General features: G+C 38.4%; 1 protein-coding gene across 2 annotated transcripts in view; it reads left to right on the top strand.

Annotated features, from left to right (window-relative positions):
* SLC1A1 (solute carrier family 1 member 1) overlaps window positions 1-27,105 on the top strand; it is a 56,822-nt gene extending 29,717 nt beyond the window's left edge. The window contains exons 3-12 of one of the 2 annotated variants that reach the window (XM_068422072.1): window positions 5,311-5,403; window positions 7,244-7,358; window positions 9,623-9,665; window positions 11,594-11,701; window positions 13,101-13,285; window positions 15,322-15,429; window positions 20,166-20,288; window positions 20,836-21,030; window positions 21,534-21,668; window positions 24,966-27,105. In XM_068422072.1, coding sequence (XP_068278173.1) covers window positions 5,311-5,403; window positions 7,244-7,358; window positions 9,623-9,665; window positions 11,594-11,701; window positions 13,101-13,285; window positions 15,322-15,429; window positions 20,166-20,288; window positions 20,836-21,030; window positions 21,534-21,668; window positions 24,966-25,212 — 1,352 coding nt within the window. In that variant the 3' untranslated portion in view covers window positions 25,213-27,105. The remainder of the gene's footprint in view (window positions 1-5,310; window positions 5,404-7,243; window positions 7,359-9,622; window positions 9,666-11,593; window positions 11,702-13,100; window positions 13,286-15,321; window positions 15,430-20,165; window positions 20,289-20,835; window positions 21,031-21,533; window positions 21,669-24,965) is intronic. The other variant, XM_068422073.1, reaches the window with a different exon arrangement.
* The last annotated feature ends 879 nt before the right edge of the window (window positions 27,106-27,984 follow it).

The following is a 27,984-nucleotide window of genomic DNA, read 5'->3' as shown; positions in this document are numbered from 1 at the left end:
GTCTCCTAATTAGCTCTTGGCCTCAGCAACACTCAAAACAGCACAGTCTGCAATCTAGTTACACAGGTGATGAAAGATATTTCCTTACAATTAGTTTGAAATTGCTACATGGCAATGTAGCTAGTTTGTGGCACTTTCCACTGCTCCTGTGTCAGGAGAGGAAGAGAATAGAAATTCCCTGTTTTCTGAATAAATGCCTCAGCCATACTGAAGGTGAAGCATGTTGCTCTAGGATTTGTTACATAGTCCACAGTACTTTACCTGATGCAGAGATACATAATTACACTGCTCCACAGTAGTTTTGCTGGCACACTAGTGCAGGGTTTGAAAGACCTCAGCTGGATTTTTACTCAACAAAATCCTCTGGGTATTTCAAATTTCAGGGGCCATTTGGGAGTGGTGAACAGGTCTGGTTTGTGACTATGAATTTGCCTGAATGGTTTACCTGATTCCAATACCTGCAGAGTTTTTTTGATTAGCTACTTGTCGCTTTTGCCTGAAACATTATGCATTATTTGTATTCCCAAAGATCTGAGTAACTGTTTTTGAAAACTAAAAGGGAAGAACAGAAATCACTGAGGATCTTGTTACATTTACTAAGAAACAATAAGAAAGCTGTAGACCAACCTGGAAGCAGTGAAAAGAGGTTGACTCTGTTGGCAGTTGAGCAAAGACACTCCTGTATTTAATGGAGTGGAGTTGTTATTAGCAGCAGAAGAGAGGACAAAGAAAGAAAACCTGAGGGCTGGTTTGTGTTCAGAATGTTCCAAAACAACCTTTCTAAGCAGCAAGGCAAAGAAAGACAAGTGTTTATCACAAAAAAGTTTAGAAAATCAATTTCCTGGATTTGCGTGAAGCTTCAACAGTGTCAGTGCCATTGAAACATGTATTTCAGTGATTTTTCAAGACTTCATTATAACTTTTCCAGCACTTTCAAAATTATAGCTTTGGTCAGGAACATTTTGTGTTCCCCTGTGACACCAAAAGGGAAAAAAAAATCACTTTTGTCAGAGAGAAAATAGACAAGTAAATGTTGGTCTTTCATGAAGTTGCAACCTTGTGTTATACTAAAGTGTCATTTTTTTAAATCTGTGAGAAACTGAAAGAATGAGTCATGCTTCCATCAGTGGCTGCTAGTAAAAATTTCTGGAATACCATGTTTCATATTTAGGCTCTTTTGTTTAAAACAGACTCTTCCTTTAGGTAAAGTAGCTTTATACAGTAGCATTTCAGTGAAGCAGCTCCAAATATGTATAAAACAAGATTATGAAAGAAATTTCAGAGGGACTTCAGAAGTTGCAGATGACTGATGATGCTAGCATCCAGTCTTAACAGAACTCTTGGTTTAATGCATTTAACCAGGTAGACATGGTAAAGTAAGAGTCAGAGAAACTATGTTTCTTTCTTTAACTTTGGCAACGCAATGTATTCCCCATGCAAAAATCAGTAGTTGAACACAACACGGGATTAAACTGGTCAGTTTTAATCATTCAGTTTTTCCACTTCTGTTTTTTTGCAAGTTTCACAATATTGTCCTCCTTTCTGGTTATTTTTTAAAGAGGAAAGTCCTGGAATTCTCTAATAATAGAGCAAAAAGAACAGCTATAAAAATAAAAGAAAATTAAACTGGTAGGCATCTTGGCAATACCAACCAAAAGATTCAGGTAAAAAAAGACCATATGCAGAATAAAAAAACAGTTATTGCAATGTGAAGAACAGCTGGATTAGAGTTTTCCTTTTTTTCCCCAGCGTTTAAAATGGGATGTCTACGTATCTTACCCAAAAGCATGTGCCTCTTCTATTCCGTCGAGGGTCCTGTACCATCCTCATCCATGTTGTGCTTTGATGCCTTCTAATACTCTGTCAAATAAAATTATTAACGTCAATCTTACTATTTATCCTCCTATCCTTTCCTCAAAAAAATGGTACATATACAGTACAGCATTTCATTTTGGTGGGGTTTTGCAGTCCTGGGAGAAGAAAGAGAAGATGTGAGAGACGTGATTTCACCATTTGGTTCCTTTTTTATTCTTTTACAAGTGTATGTGTTGCAAATCAGAGAAAATCAGGCAAAAAGAGAAAAACAGTACAAAAAGCTTTGAGTTGGAGACTGTAACATAGAAAACATTAAAACTGAATTGCAGAAGACTAGGCCATTGATTCCCAAATTTGGCTTTAGATATTAATACCTTTCCTCTGTTCTGCTAAAATAATATGGTCAGAGAGGTAGATAGATTAACAGATTTTAACACCACTTCGTGTCTTTTGTTATCATCTCCCTTAAGTCTTTTATATCACAGCCACAGAATTGCATTCCATGCTTCAGTGGCTGTAGCTGAATTAGAACGTCTCTTGTAGGAAAATTTAAGGAGCTAATCTGAAATACTGCAGTTTTGAAATGCCAAGGAATGGAGGAGAATCCATCATGCCTGTTTAAATTCTGTACAGTAGACTACGTTTACAGTTTATCCGCTCAAACCTGTTTAAACAATTTAAAACTTGGGGGTAGGCTGAGGGAGGGAAAGAGCAAATCAAATAGCTATAGCAGTTTAGTGGTAATCCGCAGTAGATACCCAAGTTTAATTACACTGTTTTTGTGATCCTGTCTTTATTTACAGCACTGCAGGCTTTCCATTTTGAGTAATGTGTGCCATCTTAGTTTGAGAAATAAATTTTCTTACGAACTGATATCAGTTTTAGTTGTATGCTTTGTTTAATACATCTTCCATTAACTCTTCCAGTTATGTCCAAAGAAAGTATAAAGTCATGATGTCATTTCAAAGGAAATTTAATTTTCAGTTGGCTTGAGAAAGCGGCCAGTAGCTATCAATTATAAGATATTATCAATTGCTCAGTAATGACAGCAGGATATATCTGGAGGGAAATCTGTTTTTATATATTTTGTTTTCCTGTGTGAACAAGCTAACATGAAAAAAAGCAGCTTAGCAGCATAAAGCACCCAGTGCAAACCTGTGTCTGTGGCACTTGTAGTGAATGCTACTTCATTCTCTAAATGGAAGCATAATCCTCAATGCAGTTTTGTTTCAGAGTACAGCAGTTTTAAAAAAAAAAAACAAACCACACCTGTCATCCTCAGAGCATACTCGTCCTTAGTCAGTCATGTCTGCCTGACTGATTTGCATGTTTTTATAGCTACTAGCAAAGCAGCACCAACATGACAGTGGAAGCACAACCTGTGTTCTAGACAGCTTGCTCACTAACAGGATCATTATCCAGTTTAAAAATGCAGGGGTGAAGTCTGTCCTTAATTATACCTCTAACTCCAGTGAGCATAACAGTTTGCAAAGGGATTTCATTTGGAGCCAGCAGAATGGCTGTCACAGGAACTTTGTGTCATACTAATTGTAGAATCTTTATAACTGAGTACTCCAGAGAAATAACCATGCATGATTATTAGGCTCTTGGCTGAGTCAGCAAGACTGTCAAGCAAAAGAATCTTAAGACAAGCTTTGTGAAGCACTCCATCCCATGAAAAGATTATCTTGCCTTCACTACCTAACCACTATTGACAGTCGATACAACAAGTTTTAGAATAAAATTCCATGATTTCTGATTTTTATGAACTTTTCATTAAAAAATATGGAACTTTGGCAATACCACTTTGCTCCCTTTTAAAAACATGATGTAAAGTGTTCTAAGTTAATATATCAGGTGCAAAAATTTGAACATTGACAGCCTTTGAAACCAGCTCTTCTATTGTCCACAGAACCCATTATTTATTACTATCCTTTCTCAAAAGTTCTTGCTACCATAATTTCCACACCTGAGCCCACAGCAATGCAGAAGTCCTCCTTTCTGCCTGGTTTTTGCCAGTTCCCAAGCTGAGAAATAAAAATGATGGCCAGATTCTGTGTCCATTCTGTTGTTTGTGCCTCAAACAACATCCTTAGTGCTGACAGCCTCCTGTAATAGCTGTGGCATTGCTTTTTTCTGTGCACTGGTCTGTGTTCCCTTGCCATATGGATAGTTCTTTTATTATCCTTATTTGCTGTACAAGTGAGATAATCTACATCATGATTTCTGCAGGTATATGTAGTTCTTCTGTAGTCAGTCTGATGATATCCTATCCCATAGAAGACCCAAAATAATCAAATAGATGATGAAATAACATAACCTTCATTCTCCCCTCCCAGTACTCTTTGCATTTTGAATAACAATTAACAGAACAAGTAAGGCATTATATGAATGCTCTAGGCACAAGTTGTTACTACTGTTAATATACCTTCTGAAAGAGACATCAACTCATAGTTAAAGTGTGCTTGCTAAGATCCCTTTTGAGCTCAAAGATCAATGTTACGTGTGTGCCAGAAAGTTCTTCTGATTTTTTTTCCTTATTTTTTGAAACTTCATTTTTTCCTACAAAATCGTGCTTCTCTGAGGTTAAATATCCTCATGATATTTTTGCTTTCCTATACAAGGGTATCTGACCGGACTGATAATCTGACTCAATAAACTTAAAAAATATAAATTAATCACAAATGTATAATAAAGAGATAGCAGTGAATTATTAAATAGTGTGGTGATAAACAGTCAAGTTTTAGTCACAATGCTCATTTTACCCTGGCTACTGAATTGTATGTGTACAGATAGAACTGTAAATCTTTTAAACAATTAAAAATACTTCATGAGCATTTGATATAATATTGTTGCCAGAAGTTAAGTTGCCCTCAGTATAGCACCCACCTCAGCAGTTTCACCACCTCCATTGACAAAAACTGCCCTCAGTTCCTGGCAATGACAGATACAGGCAGAGGAGTGGGAACAGCCCAGACTTGAGGAAAGCTTTAGTCAAAAAAAAAAAAAGACTAAACCTGTTAATAAAGGTGACCCCACCAGGAATGAGCCTTACTTGTTTGTATGTGCTTTTGAGCAACCTGGGGTAACAGCCCTGAGCAGCTCCCTTCCCATGGCTTTTAGTTTTAAAGCCAAAATGTTACAGATCTGAAGAAAGTGAAGCTATTACTTAAGTGAATATGGAAATAAATGATAACATACCTTCATAAACCAAAGAAGTCTAATTCATCGACAACACCAGGGAATCAGAAAAGCTCCATTATCTTTTTCCTAGAAAACTCCAGGGAAATCGAATTTTTTGAAAGAAGCAAATGTGTTGGTCTGCTACGGACATTTTTCAGAAGTGCAAGTGGCAATTAGGTATTTAGAAATACCTTGAATAAGGAAAAATTTCCTGCACAGAAATAAGAGACGATGAATAATTGTCTCTACAAAAATAACAAGTTTTTTCTAAGACTGTTTTTTCATGTTTTGTTTTTGTGGTTCTTTTTGCAGGTGTTGCTGCTTTGGATTCCAGCGTTTCTGGGAAGATTGGTTTGCGAGCAGTCATATATTATTTCTGCACTACAGTCATTGCTGTAATACTAGGTACTCTGTGATACTGTAACTTTTAAAGTCCCTAGCATTGCCTAATTACAATTATACAGGATTGTGACATTACTAATTTCCCAAGACTGGATGGGGAGAAGAGACAGGGATCATACCAAACATCTTGACACACTTGTAGCCAGATACAGGAAGAAGTTAGTCCTGCTGTTCACAGTTGGGCTGTATTCATATCCGATGTGAAGCCACAGGCAATTTCACCATACATTTCAGCTCAGGGAAGATTAGGAGCTGTCTGCTTAGGCCAACAGTGATCAGCAGTGGGAAAGCTGAATGAACATCAAAGGCCAGCCTTACCTACAAAGTGAATTTCCTCAATAGCAAAATGATAGATTGTCGCTAATTCTCAGATGTGAGAACGCATAATGTGTCTCACTGGAAAGAATGACAGAAAATGCTGCATTCCTTGTAATCTCATTTCCTTCCTTCCTAAAAGCTTTTTGTCCCGTCTGTCACTACCAGGCTCCACTCCTACCTTCTGAAGTCCACACCTCCTCTTGCAGGAAGTTCATTCCCTACAAACAACCTTGCAATCTTCCATATTTGCTTAAACAAACATCTTCAGCCTTCCTTCTTAAATGAGAAATAAAATTAAACCCTTCTCTGTCAACTGTCATGTAGTTTGTGGCTTATCTTTGTATTTTGTTGAGCCTGAATATCACTGTGACTAGATATCACACACTAAAAAGAAAAATGTATTTACTTGAAGGAAAAAAATGTACATCGTATGTGGCCTACTTGTAAAGCAAAGCAGTATTTAACAATAGAAAAAGAATCACATACAGACATATAAGGCCAGATTAATTTCTAGAGAATTGAGAATAAAATAACACTGCAGCTACACCATTTAGGCTATCATCTCATCTGTCTGGCAATTTTCTGTGAATACAGAGTGAGGAAAATTAGTGAAGACTAACTATGTATCTGACTTTGAAATTTTCCCTACCCTGAGAGAGGGGTTAAACCAGACAGTCTCCAGAGGTCCCTGCTATTCTATGATACTATGATATTACTTGTTTCATTGTGTAGAGTTACACAAATTCATTTCTGCGTTTATTCACAGCTGTCATTAGAAAGCCTTGTTCCTGGCTGGTTGAAGGGTCATCCAAAGGCATCTTTTTCCTACACTGAGATTAGCAGTTTCATTTGCTTTAGGTTTGTTTGGATTTGGGGAGAAAAAAAAAAAAAGAAAAAAAGAATGTATATTTGGAAATGCCTAGTACTTTATGTAATAGTAAAAATGCCTAAAATGAAGCCACTAAAGTAAATGGAAAATTTTTCATTGATTTTAGTGTTCACAAGGTCAAAGCTAGTATTTCTTGCCCATTATTTTTTATTTCAGTCAGTTTCTGAAGCCCTTCTCTTGTGTAACTTTATTGCTAACTAACTTCACCCTGTTGTACTTTGGCGTCACAGGACAACGCACTTGTATTCATATCTGAAAGCTAGTAACAAGAGGAGCTGCATAAGGGAAAAGGTAAATAGCAATTCAAAATATTACCATGCAAAAATTGCAGAACACTTCAGCTGAAGCAATTCACCCTCTTGTTGAGCAGCAGTGATTTAGTACCATACATGCAAAAACAAAGCTAGAGTGCCCAAGTCAAATGGCAAAGCTACAAGTAGCTCCTGTGTTGGGGGAAGCCACACATTTAAGGACACCACCTGTAGACTTCTCTTTTCTGAACAGCCCTGCATGAGCACCCAGGGAAAGCTTTTGTTGAGTTTAGCTCACGAAGAATATAGCTACATGGGATACACTAAGGCAGATGCACCAATGCCTCTGCTTGCATTGTGAGCTCTTCTTATTCTTCTTCTGCAGGGATTGTCTTAGTTGTGACCATTAAACCTGGAGTGCCTCAAACAGCAAATGAGATTGACAGAGTGGGCAGTACCCCAGAAGTTAATACTGTTGATGCCATGCTGGATCTGATCAGGTGAGGTTTTCTTTTTTGGCTTCCATACCCTTGTTGCAGAAGTCCAAAAAAATACAAATAAAGTTGTGATGTGTAATACAATAAAAATGCTTTCTAATGTTATTTGGATGAATAAGGAGGGAATAACTTGTATTCCAACAGGTTAGACATTTTAGAGTACATTCAAAGCAGTTTGTTAAAAAAATTTCTCTTTACACCATAGACTATGGTTAATAAACCAACAACAACAAAAATTCCCTCCTTCGCAGAAACTGGTATGCAAGATTTACCTAGTGTGAAGAAAATATACAGAAAGGGTTGAATGGTTGGCAGGTTACTGACTGGCAGCTTTTGTGTCATCCAGCATAGACAATGACCCGAAATTGCAGTATTATGTTTCCCTTCCTCAAGGCAGGATGCAGAGTAACAGACGCAGTATGCAAAGGTTTCTTAGGGTTGCACAGTCAACATGTTTGCTCCATCACCAGTATCTAAGGCAACCTTATAATGAGTCTTTCCCCATCAGCATCCTGGAAAATGATAGATACTTAAAGCAGTTAGAAGAAGGAAACCCCTAGAAAAGACTGCAGAAGACTTGAGCAGGTTTTCAGAGCTAACGTGTTTAAGGAATTAAAAAAAAAATCGCTAAAAGGGCTGCATTTCCAAGAGTGGCTAAGTAGTTCCCTCAGAAATGTTTTTTTCTCCAGCTGCTGTTAGTCTTTGTTCTGTGTCATTATTCCTGCCCACTGTTTTCTTTTTGTAGAATTTTTACTTAATCTATCATGTAAGAATCAACTGCCACATATCTAAAATTGGCTTTCCCAGCATTTTTCATTTCAGGAAATGGGACTGGCATTTGCAGATGCAACTCCAGATACACAGTTCTTTGGCATTTGTAAAATATACACATGCATATATACATGTATGTATATATCTGCCTTGAAAAAGTCACCATCCTATTTAATAGCAAATGTCTGCTGTCATTTGGGGCATCTCTGCCCCAGTAAAGATCAAGGTAGACCTCTTTGAGAATAACTCAATTTCTCTGAGGTTTGTATGTGAGAGGTAACAGTCCTCAACCCCACAGCCCCATGTTCAACAATGCATAGCTCTTCCCAGCCTCTGCCCCTCCTGTCTGTGCATGACCAGAATGGCAGCTCCTTGGATGGCTTATCTCATTCCTCATGGTCACTTGCCCAGGAATCAATGAGGGGAACTATGCAGTCAGCTGCATTATAAAACCTAATGCAGCCTGTTACCAGTAACTTCCACATGAATGTTTCCACACATATTCACAGGGCTGATGTAGTTCCATGCACAAAAAAGTCTTCCTATAGTAAGAAGCGGTGTGAATTGTAATTCAGAGTAGTTTGGGTTTTTGCTACGTTTTATAGCTCAACTTCTTGCAAACAAATGTAAGATTGTAATTAAGAGTTTGAGATCTGAAATTCTCTTTTAAAGGAATTATAGGTTTTTTTCCTGCTTATATTCATCAGATTTAAGATCCAAATTCAGACAGTTGTAAAGATTAATGAAATTCCCAGGCTTGTGCAAACTACTCTTGCCTTTGAAGAAATTTTGCTTTAAAAACTTGAAAATAAAGGCAGGAGTTTGTGAAAGATCTGGAAGGGAGATAAAGACTTGTGCTTCAATATGTAAAGTGCCTTTTTCTGCACTGGACTGGGTATTCGATAAATACCTAATTAATATTTTTTTCTGAAATTGTTTGAATCTGAAATTGGTGGTTGGAAAGGAGGCACACAACTGGATTGTGCTGCTTCTGATGTAATTTCCTAATTTTTCAGTGTGTGAAAATGGTTCTTGACCCTGGAATAACACATGAGAATCTTCAATCAGCCAAGATTAGTTTCTGAATTCAAAACTACAATAGAGCACACCAGATACCTGATTCTTCCAGCACAGTGTTTATAAGAGTTATTATTTTTTTTCTGCTTATATTTGACAAATCCTATAAAAATGGTGTGTCCTATATTCCTCATGCAAATGATGGAGATTATGCAGCAGGGAAAAAAAACGCTGGGTTTAGTAGCTTACCAACAGAAATGTCAAATAGTGAAAAATAAGCCTGAAAAGTCAACAGTAGAAAAACAGTCAACTGAACTCTTAATTTCTTTGGACTTCATATCTGACGGTGCTCAATATACTGCTTTCTGCATAAAGGAACACAACCTGATTTGTTTTCGAGTAGCAGATTTTATCATTTTGTTTATATAAACAACTTGTTCTTAGTATGCTATAATGTTGAAATGCCTGTATTTTAACAGGAATATGTTCCCAGAAAACCTTGTCCAGGCCTGTTTTCAACAGGTAAGTTTGAACATTCCTCTTTCCTACTGTAGTTTGCATTGCTAACTACAAATTATTCTTCTTTTATGTCCCCAAAAACTATGTCAGGTAAGAATTATTTCTGAGAAGTCCAGGAGTATCTTAATCTCCCATAAAAAGACTTTTTTAAAGGCATCTTGGTTTCATTTCCATTATGATAAACTCTGTTATCAGCTATTAAGTCCTTGATCATCCCTTGCAAAAAGACATTATGAGCTGGGTGGAGAAACCAAGAAGTGTAGAAGACAAGATTTTTCCTTTTGGGACAGGCAGAGTTAGAAGACCGATGTCATGAGGATCTATTTCCTTGTTCTTAAATACCCTCAGTGTCTGATGAAGTCTGCATAACTTAGCCCTCACCCCGATGTGTCTCACATCTAATGTCCTTTGCCAGACCTGATGATCCATCTTAAGGAAAAGGCAGCAGGTGGAGTCTGTTTGAGACATCTTTCAGAAGAAGTGAGATTTGCAAGATGAAAGAGGAAACTGCTGTCTATATATCAGATTTACTTCAGATTCGGTCATCTTTATCTGTAAATATACTAACTGTTTTTTGTGATGCTCTCTTCTTCCCTTTTTTGTCTTCCCCAGCAGCCGCCTACCAGTTTATCTGAGGTTTGTATATGAGGTAGTTAACCTTTCCCAGGAAACATTGTTAACTGTCCTGCTGTGCACAGCACTGAATGTATTTCCAGTTTATAGCACTGAATGTATTTCCAGTTTATAAAACTTCATGTAGTTTTTCTCATATGTTAATTACTGTCACCTGACACTAAGGGGACAGACAGGTTCTTATAGGGATCCTTGGCAGAATGATGATGGCAGTAAGTCATAGTTACAATTAAAGCTTTATTTTCTTAACAGGATATTATGATTAGTATAGTACAGAATTTATAACCAGAATAGGACAGGATTTCTATAAGCAGAATCAGTGTAGTACAATTTTATAACAGCACCACTTCACTTATGGTTTCTCTAATCACCTGGACCCTCTGCAGATTGGGTCAAATCTTAATACTTGGATTGCTGTATCCACAAAACAATCATAATCTAGACTCAAAAAACATATAAGAGTATATGAGTCACTCAGTCCTCAGAGGAAGTAGATGATGCTGGAGGCATCCCTGGCCACTGGCAGGTCTCAGTCTCACTGTCCAGTAGTGGTTCTGGTCCCAGTTCCCCTTAGGACTTGTAACTACTTGGTTTTATGGACAGTGCTCCGGGTGCTGTTACACTTCCCTGTTGTGTGGTGGGGTCATCAACAACACCCGGCTGGCTGGGTGCCTGCAACCTTCAAGGCTGGTAAGGAGGGGAGTAGTCAGCCTGGAGCCCAGAAATCTTGAGGCCAGTAGGGAGGGGAAGAAGAAATCTGTTCATCTGATTGGTGCACAGGACTTTCAGGGCCTGATAATAAGGGGAAAGGGGACTAATAAGTGACCAGCTCGGCCACAGAGAATTACTGTTTGCCTTAAGTAGTAGCATTAGTTGTGCTAACCATGTTACCAGGGGTCTGGTTGTATCAGGTGTGTCTGCTCCACAGACCTCTCCTGGGGTGGCTGTCAGGAATTCTCTCCAGACTGTTTGTCCCAGCAAAAAGTCCCCTTGCCATTGTCAGGAGCTGTATCTCATCCCCCAAAAGACTGTACCAGGTCCACAGGGCACCTGAGAGCCTGGGGAGCAGAACTCATAGCATGTCATCTGTGAATCACTTGTTTGATCTACAGCATCTGAAGTACAGAACCGTGATGGCTCACAGGAACTGGGAAATAACGTGTCTATGTTGGCTACCTTCAAGTCTGAGTGGTTCATTTTTCCCTTATTTTTACTGGGCAAAGGCTATGCCCTTGTCCATTCTTCAGTTTCCTCATGTTTCTAAATAATCTCTTCTGTTTTCTAAAAAACTTTTCCAGTATAAAACCAAACGTGAAAAAGTTGAAGCTATAACTGGCATGGATAAAAATAGCTCCATATTTACAGAAGAACCTGTTACAACTGCTACGACAGCAGAGGCTTCAGAGGTGTGACCTTTATTGTTGTATTTCTTCAAAATATATGAAGCGGGGAGAAAGAACACAGAATAAATTTGGTTTAGTTTATGTGGTTAATGATTGAGAAAAGGAAGGAAATGGTACGTAGATTTTAGCAAGAGCACTAAACTTACTAAGTAAATGCTAGAGGTGATTATGAGGATCTTCAAGTAGGTTTAAGAACACCAGAGGACTCCACTGGTAATAAAGCAGTCTGAAGATAATAGACGATGTGAGAAAACAATTCACTCATATAGTCCATTAAATGTATATGCTAGTGAATTGTCAGTTTGCTGAGAAATAAGAGTCACTGTGGAAAGGCTAGATGTATATCAGCACAAGATGTTTGAGCAGCAATGAGATAACTGTAAGTACTGCAGAAAGGAAGGAATGGAAAATCATAATAAAAAAAAATTAATGGAAAGCAAAACAATGGAAGGCATTTGTTAATTAATAGTTTGTTACTCTGCAAAAAGTAACGTAAATAGACAAAAGTGAAGAAGAGATTTAACAAGCCTCTGATTAGAGGTCTGGAAAACTTATGGGTGTTGATGGTTTATAAAGCCTAGAATTACACTGAAGGGGAGGGAGAAAGGAGTTCAATAGAATCTGAACACAGAATTATGAAGAGTACCAAATCAATATGCATTTTATTATACTTCCAAATTTCATCTCATAGTAATGAGAGCATAGGAACATGAGCTGTATGAAAAGACATGAATTAAATCCTTGAAGCATGATGTAGTGAAGAATTGCATCCTTTCCTGCATATGGTCATACTGCACAAACACAGAGGAATGTGTGAATACCTACCTATTTAGTAGGACTTTTATGTTATGTGCATCCAATTCTGCTATAAATTATGCAATTTCACTGATTTAAGCTGTAAAACGGATTTTAAACTTGGAGCAAAATTGGACACCATTGTCTCAGTTCTTACGCAATGGACTATTTATCTTAAATCCAGACACAACACCTCGAGTTGCTCAGAAATAACCACAAGGATTCTACATTAGCTGTGTTTTGTTCTCCACAGTAGGGAGTAAGTCTGGAGTATACTGAAGGCATGACTGTGGATACCTAGACCTTGCCATACTTAGTGTCCGAGGTCTACAGCAAGGAAAACATAAATTAAGGGGTGCTTTATCCCCTGCTAGGGTTTGGTCAGATCCTTGCATAGCTTTAAAATACAAAGCTTTCAAAGACAATTTAGTTCTACCTTCATTCCTGAACTTGCCCACTTGGCACTGCCAGAAAGGGAATAGAGTGACTGGGGAAGAGCTCTGTGTCTTTTCAAAGAAAGATCTAAATGTGTTTTCATTTTAGAACACTTTAAAGTAAATTCAGTGTTTTCAGATAGTAACTTTTTTCTCTTGAATCTAATCTGTAGAACAAAACCCAAGAATACAAAATCGTGGGCATGTATTCCGACGGCATCAATGTGCTGGGTTTGATCGTCTTTTGTCTTGTTTTTGGAATGGTTATTGGGAAAATGGGAGAGAAAGGACAAGTGCTGGTGGATTTTTTCAATGCACTGAATGAAGCTACAATGAGAATAGTTCAGATAATTATGTGGTAAGTCCAAGGACATATTGGCTTTTTCTAACAACTTCTTTAGGTGGGTTTTGTTATTGAAGAGGTAGGAGCAGACTCATACTTCATGTTTGCTTTTGTATAGTGCTTTACAGCAAACAACTTTAAAAGAAAGGCTGGTGAAATTTTTCCTTTCTACAGAATTTGATCCATTTGAGGAAACTGGAGACAGGGCTTCCACTTACTATATACTCTCCTGTTGGTACACAAGAAACCTGAGTTTTTCAGATATTCTTCCTAGAAGGTTATATCAAACTGGTACAGCTGCACTAGTGATTTGAGGACTGTAGAAGCATTACCACCCACATACTCTTAGTCTTGAACACTATTCCCTGATAGCTATTATTTTCACAAGATAGCTGTCCTTGGAGCTAAGTTCCTTTAGAAATATAAATTAATATACAAGCTATATCACAGAGCAAAATCCAAAATGGTCTGCAAAATACAACTTAACATCGTTTACCTTCTGCTAATAACTTTTGTGAGACAACATTCTTACAATATTCTCTCATAATATTCTCAGACAGAAAAAACAATTTTAAAATGTAGCAACTTGTCTGATAGTGTTTGGTTGGACTTCACAGCTCTTCACGGAGCTTTTATCCATGCAGATCACAATTACAGGACCAGCACTATAAGCACATACAATCCTTTCTAGAGTTTGATCCTACACGTGGAATGCCTTGTGCCATTTACTACAATGCTTATATCCACGTTTCACACGAACAGTAGCTTATCAGATCTGTCCCTTCCATGGGTTTTTCTTCCGTCCCAGCACACTGAGATGCCTGTAAAATCGCAAACCTGTCTAGGGTTTAGTTGCACACTTCTTGCTGCCTTTAAAGGAAGGTAAATCAGTTTCTGCAACTTATCCTGTTCTAGGCAGCTGGTTCAGTCCCCAGCTGAGTTGCAGCCCCATGAAACAGGCTGCCTCTCTCTGCAGCAGATTACCATTGACAAGACCTGAGAGTTAGCACATGCCACAGATACAGGATCGTACCCATAATCTGACTTATCCATCGTCTTGCATGTGCCCGAAGTTGTGGCTACAGGCTCCCTGTGTTTCTACAGATGTGGGAGCTGTTGCCTTGAATAAGGTAAAGTTTGATGCTGGCAGTGTGAAGAATTAGTTCTGCATTCACCAAGTTCAGGGCTCAGAAGGTGGTAGGAGTCCCTGCTTTGCACAGGGACAAAGTACTATTTTTGTGAGATAGCACACACACATTTTATAAATTTATAATTTATATTTTAAAATAGGTACCTTTTATATAGTCACAAATTTATATATTCATTTATACTACTTAAAGCTGTGAAGTGGCAGCTTGTCTCTGTGACAGCCTGCTCTCTGGTACCAAAAGGAATGCAGTGGAACTGGTGCTAGCATAAGTCCTGATTTTTGCCTTGAATTTTCTGGAGGCAGTAGCCCATGCAGCTATTCATGTCTGCAAGGCATGGCCTTGTGTAAGTTTACTGGGGAATGAGGACCCCTCCATCAAGCAACACACTGATGACTGTACTATCCTAACATACTAAAGTCACTCTTATTCTGTGCAGGTGACCCCCAGTGCTGCAGGGCAGGTGCTGTAAGCCCAGGAGACCTTTCCCATCAGTGTGTGATTGCAGAATGCACAGATATTGGTCTCAGCCCTGCAGACTTCCACTGCCTAGTAAGCTTGTGACTATGTATAAATATTTGCTGCAGCAGGGCAAAGCCCACACCCTTTCCTAACTTCTGTGTATTCTGTGACACCAGGTCATACACTACTTGTTAGACTATGCATAGGATTACATTTACTCTGATTTTCTAATCTTTTTTCATCACCTCTATTGTAGTCTTGCTGCAAGTGAATACTCAGTTGTATAATAGAATACAAAAAAAAATCTTCAGTTGTGTAATAGAATATAAAAAAAAATCCTCCATCTGTTGTAAAAAGTTATACTGTGTGAGAAATTATTCCATGGTAAGCACACAGTATTTCTGAGAATGCAAATTTAATTGCTTTATTTTTGCTTTCTAGGTATATGCCAATTGGGATCGTGTTTTTAATTGCTGGGAAGATCATAGAAGTTGAGGACTGGGAAATCTTTCGTAAACTGGGTCTTTATATGGCTACAGTACTAAGTGGGTATGTCATTTCTTAAAGATTAGATAAAATGTGTGCAGTTTCTAGAGCTTCGTTGATTATGACTCAGTTATCCACAACACGCAGCATCTTCTAGGTCAGAGGCAAAAATTCTTGTCAGTGAAAATTATGTGAGGATGTTTTGAATGCATGTTTTGCTGAATGCATGTTTTGTTTTTTATAAAAAGTCACTGCCTTGCATTCTGAAAAAAAAAAATGAAAAGGCTGTTCTTGTGTTTGTTGTTTCATCTTCTCAGCTTGGTGCTGAAACACATATTATCATTGTATTTTTGAGAGTAGTAATGCTTCTATTAGATACTAGAAGAAGCTGGAAAAGGGTGAGGTGAATTATGGCTTGTTGGGGTTGCCAGCCTATTGAAAATACATGAATATCTGGATTAAGCTGGGAACCTCCATGGGACCTGTGGGCCCAAGGTACACCAGGATAGGCCCAGCTCCACTGCCCAGTACAAATGCATAGTAAGTGCAGTGCACAATAAGTGATGCCAAAGAGGAGACTGATCCCTTCCCACCTCAGTGCAGAGCAGGCAGCTGACATCGAGAGAAGCCCTGGGGATTGCAGTTTCTTAGTTACTCCTTGAAGGCAAAGGTAGCTGGTGAAGCTGCAAAAGCAGCAGTTGCTATCTGAATAACTTAGCCAAGCATCAAAACATTTTTTCTATTCTTTTTCTAGACCCTTGGCTGTGTAGAACAGTCTGGGGTGGAGGAGTTTACAACTGCACAATGTGGAGCCTTGCAGATGTGCAGCTTTAGAAGGGGCAACTTAACTGCTCCAAGTGATATAGGTTATAATACTAGATCATTGTGAAGACTACAAAGAACCCTTTTGACAGATAAATGGATATTACAGTCCCAATAAGTTAAATGCATTTAAATTTCCATTTCCGATTCAGTGAAGCATAACTTCTAGGCTGTCTTGGTTCATTACCTTAGCATCCACTCCTATAATTCCTTCAGTGTACTAAGGATTTATTCATGTTTTGTCTAGAGGCTAGATCCAAAGTTGTTCAAGAGCTTCTTTTCCCCTACTTTATGCATATGCATGCTATTCTTCAAATGTCATTCACATACTTTCTGACAACCAAGCAGAGAGAAGCGTACTACATTAGTCTTAAATGCAAACTTCTCTATAAATAGTCAAGAAGGATCTCTTTTTTTTTGCATTAATCTTTGCTAGATAGTCATATTTATTTTGAAGTTGTTGTTTTGTTTTATGCATAAGACAGTATGTTTGAACTAGCTGTTCAAAAATCATTTGAGATATAATGACTTTCTAAGTAAAAATTACAGCTCCAGAAATAGCACTGAATCATGACTTTTGTTACAGAGATGAGTGCAAGTTATGTTTGTCTAATGCATAATGCAGTTTTTTGTGAGTTTCCATTTAGTCTTGGAAAAGAAATCAAATTTTTAATGGATGCAAAGGTTGATATTTACCAAGAGACTGTAAATCAAAAGACTGATATTTTCTATATAAATTATAACCATGAGCACAAGTTAGGTAAAAGTCATTATAGAATGACACTATATCACATCTGCAGGTTTTCTATGTTATTAACTCCAGTTAACTCAGAGGAGGAGTATGTTGGGTGGATTATTGCCCTTTGACTCCAGTTTTAGATCTGATAGCAGGTTTTATGACTGTTTACCTATTAATGGTTACTATTTGTACTGTGGCAGCACATATCTTCCTTAAGATTTGTGTGAAGACACAGTGCTTTCTCCAGAGTACTTCGATTGCAAAGTAAACTACCACCACATATAGTCTGCCGTTTAGCTGGTAACCATGGGCTTGAGAGGCATAACAATTTAAAGTAGGTTCCCAGGTTCCATCAAAAAGATTGTATATAGTAAGGGTGCCCACCTTTACTTCCTTGGAGAGAAAAAGTCTCTGTTCCACCAAACTCCCTTGCACATGCCATGCTTTTCCCTGATGGCTGTTGGGGTAGATCTCTACAGCATTTCTGTCTCTTATGGGGTGGCCTACAGCGGATGATGCTCAAGGTGTTGTGGAGCAGGGCTAACAGCAGCACATTCTCTGCAGAACTCACCATCAGGGAGGGCATGTTGTAATCAGATCACAGGAGCAAAGATGACCATGTACACACAAGGCTATAGGGTGTAAGGAAGAGGTGCTTGTTCTACATTTTCCAGACTGCAAGAATACCCTTTTTTCCCACCTCTTGGTAAACAGAAGAAGTTGGACTCTTTCTTTGTTTTGGTTTCTTAAACACTGCTGTTCCCACCGTCTTTTTGGTTTTCATCCTTGTTTGCTTGACCTTGTCTGTTTGCAGTGTGTTCTTTTCATCAGTGTCTTCTGTAGCTGTCTCTCTATCATCCTCCCTATAAGCTTAATCCTGACAATTACAGGCTATCTTGAACATATCTCTTGTATTGCCTATCAAGAAAAATGTGCAAGAGCATGAGGGCTGGTGTGTCTTATCTCCTCTTCCTTTCTTTTAACTTGCCCTCTCCAGCTCATCTTCTATATTACCTTCTTCCCAGCTTTATTATTCATGACCTTTCGCATTGTCAGCCCTACCAGCTCTCACCCACCACTGTCTGCAACACATCTCAGTCTTTATGTGTCATTCGCGTCACCATAAGGGATCAGACTTCCCCCAGTGCCTCTGCCCCAACTGGCCACCAAATATGTTCAGCCTCTCACTTTTAACAGTGACAGTGTCAGGATGAGGACATATTAGCAGTCACACAGGAAGAAAATCAAAGTAGGAGACATAGTACAAGTGCCAGAGGACTCACAGCCTGAGATGGAAAAAAAAAAGGAAGCTTCAGCAAGCAGACTCTCTCTTGCCTGTGCCTTTGTCTCTTCTGAAAACAGCAAGGCAGCTTCATCTCTGGATGGTATAAGGAATGCCAGTTTGGGATTCTGAGGGACAAGATTCTTCCTATCTTAATTAAGCACTATTAGACTTCCTCTTTTCAGTTGCTGATTATGATTTTTGGTATAAACATTTTCTGCTGCTTACTGTGAATTGCATTTTATGCATGAAAATAAGTATGACTTCGAATTTGTTTCACAAAAATCAATCGTAGCACAGCAGATATGCACAAATACTTTATTTTGGATAATGCCATGTTCATGCTGCCACTAAAAAAGTGGAGATGTAAATTTTTCAAAATAACTATTTGGAACTCAATATGCTTCTAGATGTAGACATACTTGAAATGTTTACTCTCATCAATATTTTGTTAAGACACCCAACGATACCCATACCACTTTATATTTCTTTCTATGTATTCTGCAGAATTCAGTTTGTTCTCAGGCACCGTTGTATAAAATGTTAGGTTTCTGTCTAGAGTTCTTTACAAAATTTTATCAATACATGTTGTGTGCTATTATTTACATTCCACTAAATAAGTAATTTGTCATTTGCAGAATGAAACTTTAATAGTTGCTGCTTTTAAAAAGATCATTTTTCCAAGGAAACAAATAGTTAGGTTTTGTGGATGATTTTTGATGCTGTTGTGGACTTCTGTACTGTGGCTGCTGCTGTCTTAATTGCCTGGTTTTGGCAGAACAAATGGTACCATGATTTATATCTATCTTTATCAGCTGTTCTGAAATCATAAAGCATTATTACAACACAGTAACATTCGCAAGAACATCTTGTGAAGACAGAATAAAAATCCCAAGGTCATACATGACAACAGTTCTCGGCTTTATGTTTCCAGGCTATTATAATTTCTTTTCACAAGAAGCTGATGCTGCTGTAATTGCTTGCGACCTTGAACATGAGAAATATTTCACAGACCCTTCACATATATTTCATTTCAAGTATACTCACAGCAGGCTGTTTACCTCTAATCTTAATGCCTACAAAGCTCTGCATTCATATGCATTCAGGATTAATGCACAATGATCAAAAGTAATGCAGAAGTTGAAAGATTAATTTGTCCCTGAAGTGCACCCAAGTATCCAGGCAAATACACCTGAGCAGCTAAAGTCAAGAGAACAATTTGATCTTTTGCATGTCAACACACTTAATTTTAAAAGTTAATAGCTTCAAAAGACAGTATTTCAGCATCTTACATTAAAGAAGGTAAGACTCCGTATATCTCATTTGTACTGTCTGAAATACCTCACTACATTTTCATTGTAGACCTAAGCTTACACAGTCTTCCATAAAGTAAGTGTGGATTTTTTTACAGGATCATGTTTGAAGTTTCTGCAGAAAGATGTGGACTTCATCTGTCCCTGACTGGGAACAATATTTATCTTTAATTCCAAAATGTGTTCTATAATAAAGGCAGATAAACTTAGAAAAATCATTTGGTTTGTTTGTCTGATTTGTCTCTAGTCTGCATTTTAAGGATTTGGCAGGACAGTGGAGTGTTTTACCGTATTTCAAATCACCCTCTGCGTATCAGTTTAATTATTATTTATTACTTTAATTTTCTCATCTTCATCAGTTTAAAATTATTTCCAATATATCAGTTAATTTTTGTTCTGCTTTGGAAAAAGCTACAATTACTAGTATCCCTCTTCCTTCCAAAAGAAAGTGTAGAAGAGCATTAGTCTGCATTTTTTTAAAGGTGGTATACTTTCTAAATTTTGAACATAGGTGTCACTAAAGTCACCTTTACTGTTTCATAAGTGTACTTGAGGACAAAACTAGATACCTATTATCACTGTCTTATTAAAACAAGGCGATGAGATGAATCCATTTGCTTAACTAGTCCATTTTATTTTGCAGACTTGCAATCCATTCCACTATAATTCTGCCACTGATCTATTTAATAATAGTAAGGAAAAATCCTTTCCGGTTTGCCATGGGGATGGCTCAGGCACTTCTGACGGCTCTCATGATTTCTTCCAGGTAAACAAAAGAAACATTTATTTTCTGTAATGTTCTTAGTTGTAATTGCATTGTTTGTGCTCTGATTTTATTGTTACTTTGTTACATACCCTGATTTCACCTGGACAATTCTAAATCCCCTGGAGGTTGAAGTATTACTCTCATCATTATTTCTGTAGTACCCAAAGGGACACTATAGATTGCGCTGGCCTTACCCCAAACGATAGTCTGCCCCTCCCAGGAGATCGTTCTTTGCCATTAATTTCATTAGTCACAGACTTGCTAGAGTTCAAGCTGTTGCGCTGTTTCTATGACTACGTACATCATGATTGTTTTACCGTGTAATTTTGAGGATAACTAAGACTTTGTTATTTCTTCCCATAATTAGAAGAGATAACAAAAGTTACTTTGCTTTAAAAGCCAACTCTCACTTTCTTGGTGCAGCCTTCCTGTCTGCTTTAGATCTCCATTTGAATCTTAGAGCAGATCAGGCTCTGAGGAAAAGGAAAGATAAGGAAAATGGTGTGCTGTTGCCTGCGCTTACTTTGTGTGTTTATCTATGTGCCAGTTCAGCAACTTTGCCTGTCACCTTCCGCTGCGCGGAAGAAAAAAACCTCATCGACAAAAGAATTACCAGGTTCGTTCTTCCAGTTGGAGCTACCATCAACATGGATGGCACAGCTCTTTACGAAGCAGTAGCAGCTGTATTTATTGCACAACTGAATGATTTAGAACTGGATATTGGCCAAATAGTTACCATTAGGTAAGACTAAAGCCATCACATGCATTTTGTTGGAGGTGTTTTTCTTAATGAATGGTACATTAACTTTGGATACCCCACAGTAAAGTTGAAGCTATCATTCACAGCACAGGAAGTAACAGAAACGTTCTCACTTCTTGGTCCAAGGCCTTGCCTGTGCAACCTGATGAGGAGGTGGGATGGGCCAGGACATGCAGCTGGTATACAGCATCATTCTGGAAATTGCCATTATTCTTCCACTCCAAACACTTGCAAATCCAGCTCAGCCTCTGCCTCTTATCTGTCCAATTTGCTTGTTAGTCATGCATTTTCTGTTATTCTGCAGTGTAACCATAACAGTATCTATACATGACTTGTCCCATAAACTAGACTTTGAGTAGATACTATTTCAAGAGGAAAATTGGAACATTTGGGCTTCTTTCTTGCAGTGAAATAAGCCTAATAAGCCTATTTGTGTGAGCAACACATATTCTGAATGCCTTTTCTGGGCTTTATTTGGGATTTAGTGTCACAGCTACAGCAGCCAGCATCGGGGCTGCAGGTGTCCCCCAAGCTGGACTTGTCACCATGGTGATTGTACTGAGCGCCGTCGGCCTGCCCGCTGAAGATGTGACTCTGATCATTGCAGTTGACTGGCTTCTGTAAGTTTAAGGCACTTGATATTTAATTCTTTCTCCTTTTTTTTAAATGTTTACGTAAGTCGTGTGGGAACACGTGGGCATGAGAAAGAAAGCAACAAAATCATTTAGGACTGTTGCAGTAAATGGACAAGATTCTTCTTATGGCCAGGCTTATTCAATATAGAGTTGAATGCAGTACTGGCTTTAATTCTGAGATAATTCCTACTGCATGGGGTGGAAGTGAATAACCTCACATCCAGAGGTGCTACCAACCTTAAAATAGTGGTCACAGCATTAATAAATCATTAGCATAATACTGGGGAAAGACAAATTTGACAGTACCAAGGAATGCCTCTGGAGTGTCTCAGCTCCCATCATATTATGCTAAATTCATACACCATTTGCAAAAATCAAGTGCAACCACAAGCAGAACATCTCAGCTGATTTCCACAAAGTACATAAAATCCATACCCTGGTGAAAAGGGAGTGGAGCACAACATGAACTAAGCAAAGCTGGTCCTTGACTCCGTGTGCATACACATGGAGGGCTGTCCATGGGTCTGTGCTGACGGCATTACTTTGCTAGGGCTGTTCTTCACTGACAATTTTTGAAGACCCAGCACCTTGATCAGCAAGCACACACATGCAAACTCGTTCCTTATGCCTGATCCCAACCATCTCACCTCAGGGCACATCAAAACCGCTTAGTACCATTAAGCAGCTCTTTCAGGAGAGACGCATTTTCACCAGAAATCTTTTCTGTTCAGTTTACACTGAGATGTTTCTCTGCTGCTTTTGCAAAAGCCCAAAGAATCACAGAGTGTATTCTGGAGTTCAGAAGACATCAGCATTCAGTTTTGTCCCACGATTCACTAGAAAATAGTAGCAGGATTCGCAAGTTAAGGAGTATAACTTTAGTTTGTAATACAGCTTTTTTGCCTCCTAAACTATGCAAGCTTTAGTGCTCAGACCAAGGTCTTGTTCACCTGCAGTAACTGAGCATGGATGATATTTCGTTGCTATCAATGCAGAGATCTTAGTCATTTCGTAGTCTCTGCGTGTCATCTTCTTCGGCTCATATTTACACTCAAGGCAAATGTATTCCTGTTCCTCCCTCACCCTTTCCAATTCCTTGAAGGATTTCTGGCAGCAACTTATGTATTTCACAGATACATGTAATTTATTTTATTATATAACTCAATTTTACAAGCTGTAGAGAGAAATGCCAGTCTCCAGAAAACCGTGGCTGTTGAATAGATCCAAGAATCAATTCAATTTCTGTATAAGCATAATTGCTCCAAACAGAACATTCTCCACATCAGCTATCTGCAACAGGGTCTAATAGGTTTGTTTGCTGTGCTCCACAATCATTTTGTTTTCTCCAGCTCTCTTCTTGTCCCAGTGGGCATTTAGTTTTCTTAAGGATGGTGAATATCAGTACAAACCACTGGCTCAGAGCAGGTATCTAAAGAAGAGTGTAAAAACAGAACAAACACGTACTCTTCTCGAACGCTGCAAATTGCAGGTTACAGAGTTCCTGAGCTAGAGGTGGGGCTTTTTTTATCAGTTCTCAATAGATTTCTTCTTCTTCTGTGTGTGCCTCATTGCTTTTGGGATACATATAAACTTCTAGATTTCCGCAAGTCCTGTGGAGAGGAATTCCACAACCTAACACAGTGTTGCACAGAGACATATTTAATTTTGTTTGTTTTAATCTACATCCTAATAATTTTATTTGATGCCCTCTAATTCTTTTATGCGAGTGAGAGAAAGAGAACAGTAATTCCCTATTTCTCATAGTAATCATAATTTTACGGATCTGATCTTGTCTCCACTTTGAAAGTCCACAATTTCTGTGATTCTTAGGCACCATACAAATACATGGAAGCTACCTGTTCCACCATGAAACAGACAAAGAATTCAAGCTGTTTCTGATTCTCATTGAGATATTTTTTCAAATTAAGGTGTCTTGCTGTGTAAAGCAAATTAAAGATTAATTTCATGTACCAGGGATCATTGCCAGTGCATTTTGCACCTCAGCAGATGGAATGCTCATCATTATGCCACGTAGATTATTAACACTTTTGCCTTTTGTACTTATTACCTAAAACATATTATTTTGCAACCTGCTAGTAGTGGCTCATTAACAATCCTCTAGTTAATCCTGAACTTACCAAGATTTTATTACATAGGCTTGAGGAGTACTTCCATGTTTTTAATGAAGAACAGAAAAATTTTGAGAATAGAATAGAAGTATTATGAAAGATGAGTTTCCAGTGCTATTGATTTCCTCACTTGTCACACTGATCCTACCAGAATTTTACTTTACCCGTCTCTCATCCTTTCCCTACCATATATTTCCTTTCCACATGCAGAACACATGGGTACTGTTTAGCACTGCAGTTCAGCAGCTGTAGTAGATAAATATGTATATGAGACACACCGATTCACTTCACTTTTGTTTTTGCAGTCCCTCTATTTGAGTGAATATTTCCACCTCAACATCTCTGCACAGACAGAGCAACTTGTTCTGCCACAAAGCCCTTGCAGTGCTGTGTAACTGAAAAGGAAAACAGGGAAGCATGATCTTCCACTGTCCTTACTTTACTTACACGCCTATTTTCAGACTTTGCTATATTGCATGGTTTTGTTGATCCTCTGCCAAGTAGTGGCAGATTTTTAAGGCCTGCAAGTAACATTTCTGGTGGGAAAAAAATCAACAGTACAGAAGTATCATATTCCTTTAAGTGACCTGTTTAATACAACTTTGTACTTCAACCCTTTAAAAAGGAGAAGCTAACAGAAGATAGCCTTTCCCGTTTCCAGGGTTTGGGTCAGAATACTGAAGATAACTGGGATAGGTACCCTGGCTGAGGAAATGACTGTTAGAAAGACGACAGGCACGATGCAGACTCTTCTGCTGTACCCCACGGTCTCTCCTCCCAACAAAAGCACTCTCGTCACAGAGATGCAGCTGTGTAACATACTTCAGGGCCTGAGAAGTGATCCCTACAACATTTTGTAAGGCTGTGCACAGCAGTGTGATTGCAGCTCTAACAGACCAGTGATGTGACTTGCGGTTTTGCACACCCTGTACAAAGAAATTTGTCATTAAAGTGACTCCAGGTTTCTTCAAATACATGTGGGGAAAATTCTGTTTCTTGTTCTACAAGATTTTTTTCTTCTAGTTGCAGAATTACCCTGAATCTGCACTGGGAAAAAACCAGCTCTGTATTTGCTAGAGTAGCTTACTTTTACTGGAAGGATTTTCTAAGTAACATACAGAATGGTTTGTCTGACAACATTTTTATTCCATAGGGATCGATTCAGAACAATGGTGAATGTCTTGGGAGATGCCTTTGGTACAGGGATAGTGGAGAAGCTCTCTAAAAAAGAGCTGGAGCAGATGGATGTCACCTCTGAAGTCAACATAGTCAATCCTTTTGCCTTGGAAACGATAATGCTTGATAATGATGGAACAGAGACCAAGAAATCATACGTCAACGGAGGCTTTGCTGTAGATAAGTCTGACACCATATCCTTCACGCAGACATCTCAGTTCTAAAGCCGGTAGCTTTCAAGTAAAACAGGAGCACTAAAGGACATGGCCATATGCAATATCTCAAAAAGCTTAAAGGGTAATTGAGAATGAATTACATCTGACATGCATTTAATTTACTACACAGACTGATTCTCCTTACCAGTTCTGCCCGCTTCTCATCACCTCTCCCAACAATTTGAACTCACCACTTTCAGTCCTTGCTGATAGGTTGGAAAGGCAGTTGTAAAATACTTTTTTTTTAAGAATATACACTATTGCCAAGGCTATGAAATGCCCCTTTGGAATCAGCATGCCCATAAGTGGGTATCTTAGTTGGGACAGCCAAACGTGTTTTACTCAGGAGTAGCACAGCATTCCACATCATACCCACATTACACAGCACCTGTATGAAATCCTTTTTAACATCCTTGCCTTCTAAACAGATTGCACTGTACTTGACGCCTACTGTAACTTGATTGCGTGCCAAAATACTCATTTCTGCAGCTGAGGGGATACCTCTTGCGTGATTCAGGGAGGAACAGACCAGAAAGGCCTTGTAATAAGTATTTTACTGTGAACAGGGTTTCATTTTTCTTTAACTGTGAAATAATTGGACATAGAAGAATTTCCAGTGTTTATGTAGCTAGGTTTCCCCATATTGTTCATGCCAATGCCAGCTGCTGAGATTGGTCTTCAGGTGTGAAATAAATTGCTGTGGGTTTGCTTTTCTGGCATTTGAAGAGTTTTTCTAAAGTGATACTTCACTGATTTAGGTCCACTTTGATGGCCTCCTAGTACGTTTCCATTAGAAGCAGAAATAAGTCCATTTACTGTCATTCACCTTTGACTCTAACCAATTATTAATCAGCCAAAAGTAGGCAGAGGTCATGAAGATGAAAATAGACTATATAGCAATGCATAGTGCAAATTCTAAACCTTTCTTCCTTGGAATAAAACCAGATATAGTATCAAGAATATAAGCAGCATACCTTTTTCTAGAAAGAAGCCACTGTCACTGAGCTTTTTACACAGACTGGTTGGTTTTTTGCTCCTTGGTTTAGTTTGCCAGTTGAACATGGAAGTTTGTAGCTGCAACACTACTACAGTGCCAACATATCAGCTAAACTGTACCTTATGAATCATTTCTGGACTGAGAAAGTCATGTGTTCAGGTGGCTTGCTGTAGAATAAGAAGTACCAAGAACTTCCTCATAAGAAATCTCCATTTTCTAAAACATTTTATACAAGATTTCCATGGTGCAAAAATCACTCTCTCAAGGGAGGAGTTGCTGTAACAATTTTTTTTTGCCTTGCACATTAAAGTCTTGCCATTTTATATGTAAAGTAAACTGAAGTTCATATACAGTTCTTTGTTTGTAAATAAGCCTTGTGGTAAACCTAAAATTGCACTCATATGCTAACAAAAAACCCTTCAAGTTCCTGCAGTGTTATATACTCGATTCAATCCTACACTTTTGTATTTAAATAAACCAGAAGCGTGCCAAAGAGAAATGATTAACAAAAGAAGAAAATATTTACTGTAGGTTTTGATAAATTGCACCTTAAGTCAACAAGTCAATGAGACATAATACTGTATTTAAATTAAACATTGTAAACTATATGGAAGTGTTAATCTAAGTATTGGTATGTTTATACAAAAATAAAGAAAATGTACAGACTCAGTAAATCAATCTTTCACCTGTGCAGAAATAGTATGAGACAATCTTTATTTGTACAGCTTTGCTTATAGGAGAAAAAAAAACCACCAGTTTCCACACCTAGCCTGTAATCTATGCTTTGTCTTTTCTTTGCTTTTTTAAGTCACCCTTTTATGATCACCCCATTGTGTCGTCACACTGTTATGATGTACAGTGAACAGTGTTCCTAACGTGTTCTAAATAAATAATTTCTCTCTTTACTCTTGTTTTAGCCTACCATCCTCTCCTCACTGTAGAACATTGAGTTCCTTTGGCTATGGCAAGAAAAACAAAACAGGTTGATTTAAGATTTATGTTATCTTCGCTAGTGACTCAGCTGTAGCTTTGCCAAGAATTACTCTCTTCTTCCAATAAAATAACTGCTTAAGAGCACAGTGCTGAGATTGCAAGAAAGCCTTCTAGCTATGGATGATCTGGGTTGGGAGTATACTGTTAAACACACACACTAAGCAGGGAATTATTTATTTATTATTGATTTATATGGATCAGATTCAACTAAGCAGGGGTTGATGGTGCTATTTTGCCATCTATTCACCACCAAGAGACCCAACTATATATTGAAGATACTGTTAAGTCCAAGTATGCTTTTACTGACACAATATTCTGGGTATATACCTTCTATATATGTGGAAACATCCTGCATGGGCAGTGCATCCTCTTCACCATCGCCTGCTCGTCTGGAAGCTTTGGAGAGTGGTGGAGAGTCTCCCATCAGAAAAACACCTGCAGGTTTTGGCCCTCTACACCATGTTGTTATGTTCCTGTAGGGTCTTTAGGGCTGCAGAAGCTATCACAGGATTGGACCCTACATTTTGAATAGCGTGTGTGGCTTTAAGTCATGGAAGACAGGGTTACCCACTCACACATCCCCGCTGAAATACTCAGGGACTTGTAGTCAACTCTTAACACTGAGAAAAGAAAGCACCTGGGCATAAACATACACAGGTCTGTCAACATGCACAGGTCACCTGTATCAGCTCCACAAGACTTTAAACTGCATGACAACAGTGACAACACATGCTGTTCACTTGTTCTTTCATCTTCCCTGATAAGAACAGAAACTGCCCAGTTGAGATCTT

Source organism: Nyctibius grandis, chromosome Z, assembly GCF_013368605.1.
Source record: "Nyctibius grandis isolate bNycGra1 chromosome Z, bNycGra1.pri, whole genome shotgun sequence".
Taxonomy (NCBI): domain Eukaryota; kingdom Metazoa; phylum Chordata; class Aves; order Nyctibiiformes; family Nyctibiidae; genus Nyctibius; species Nyctibius grandis.
Note: the sequence above shows the minus strand (reverse complement) of the source record. Positions and strands in the feature narration are given on the sequence as shown.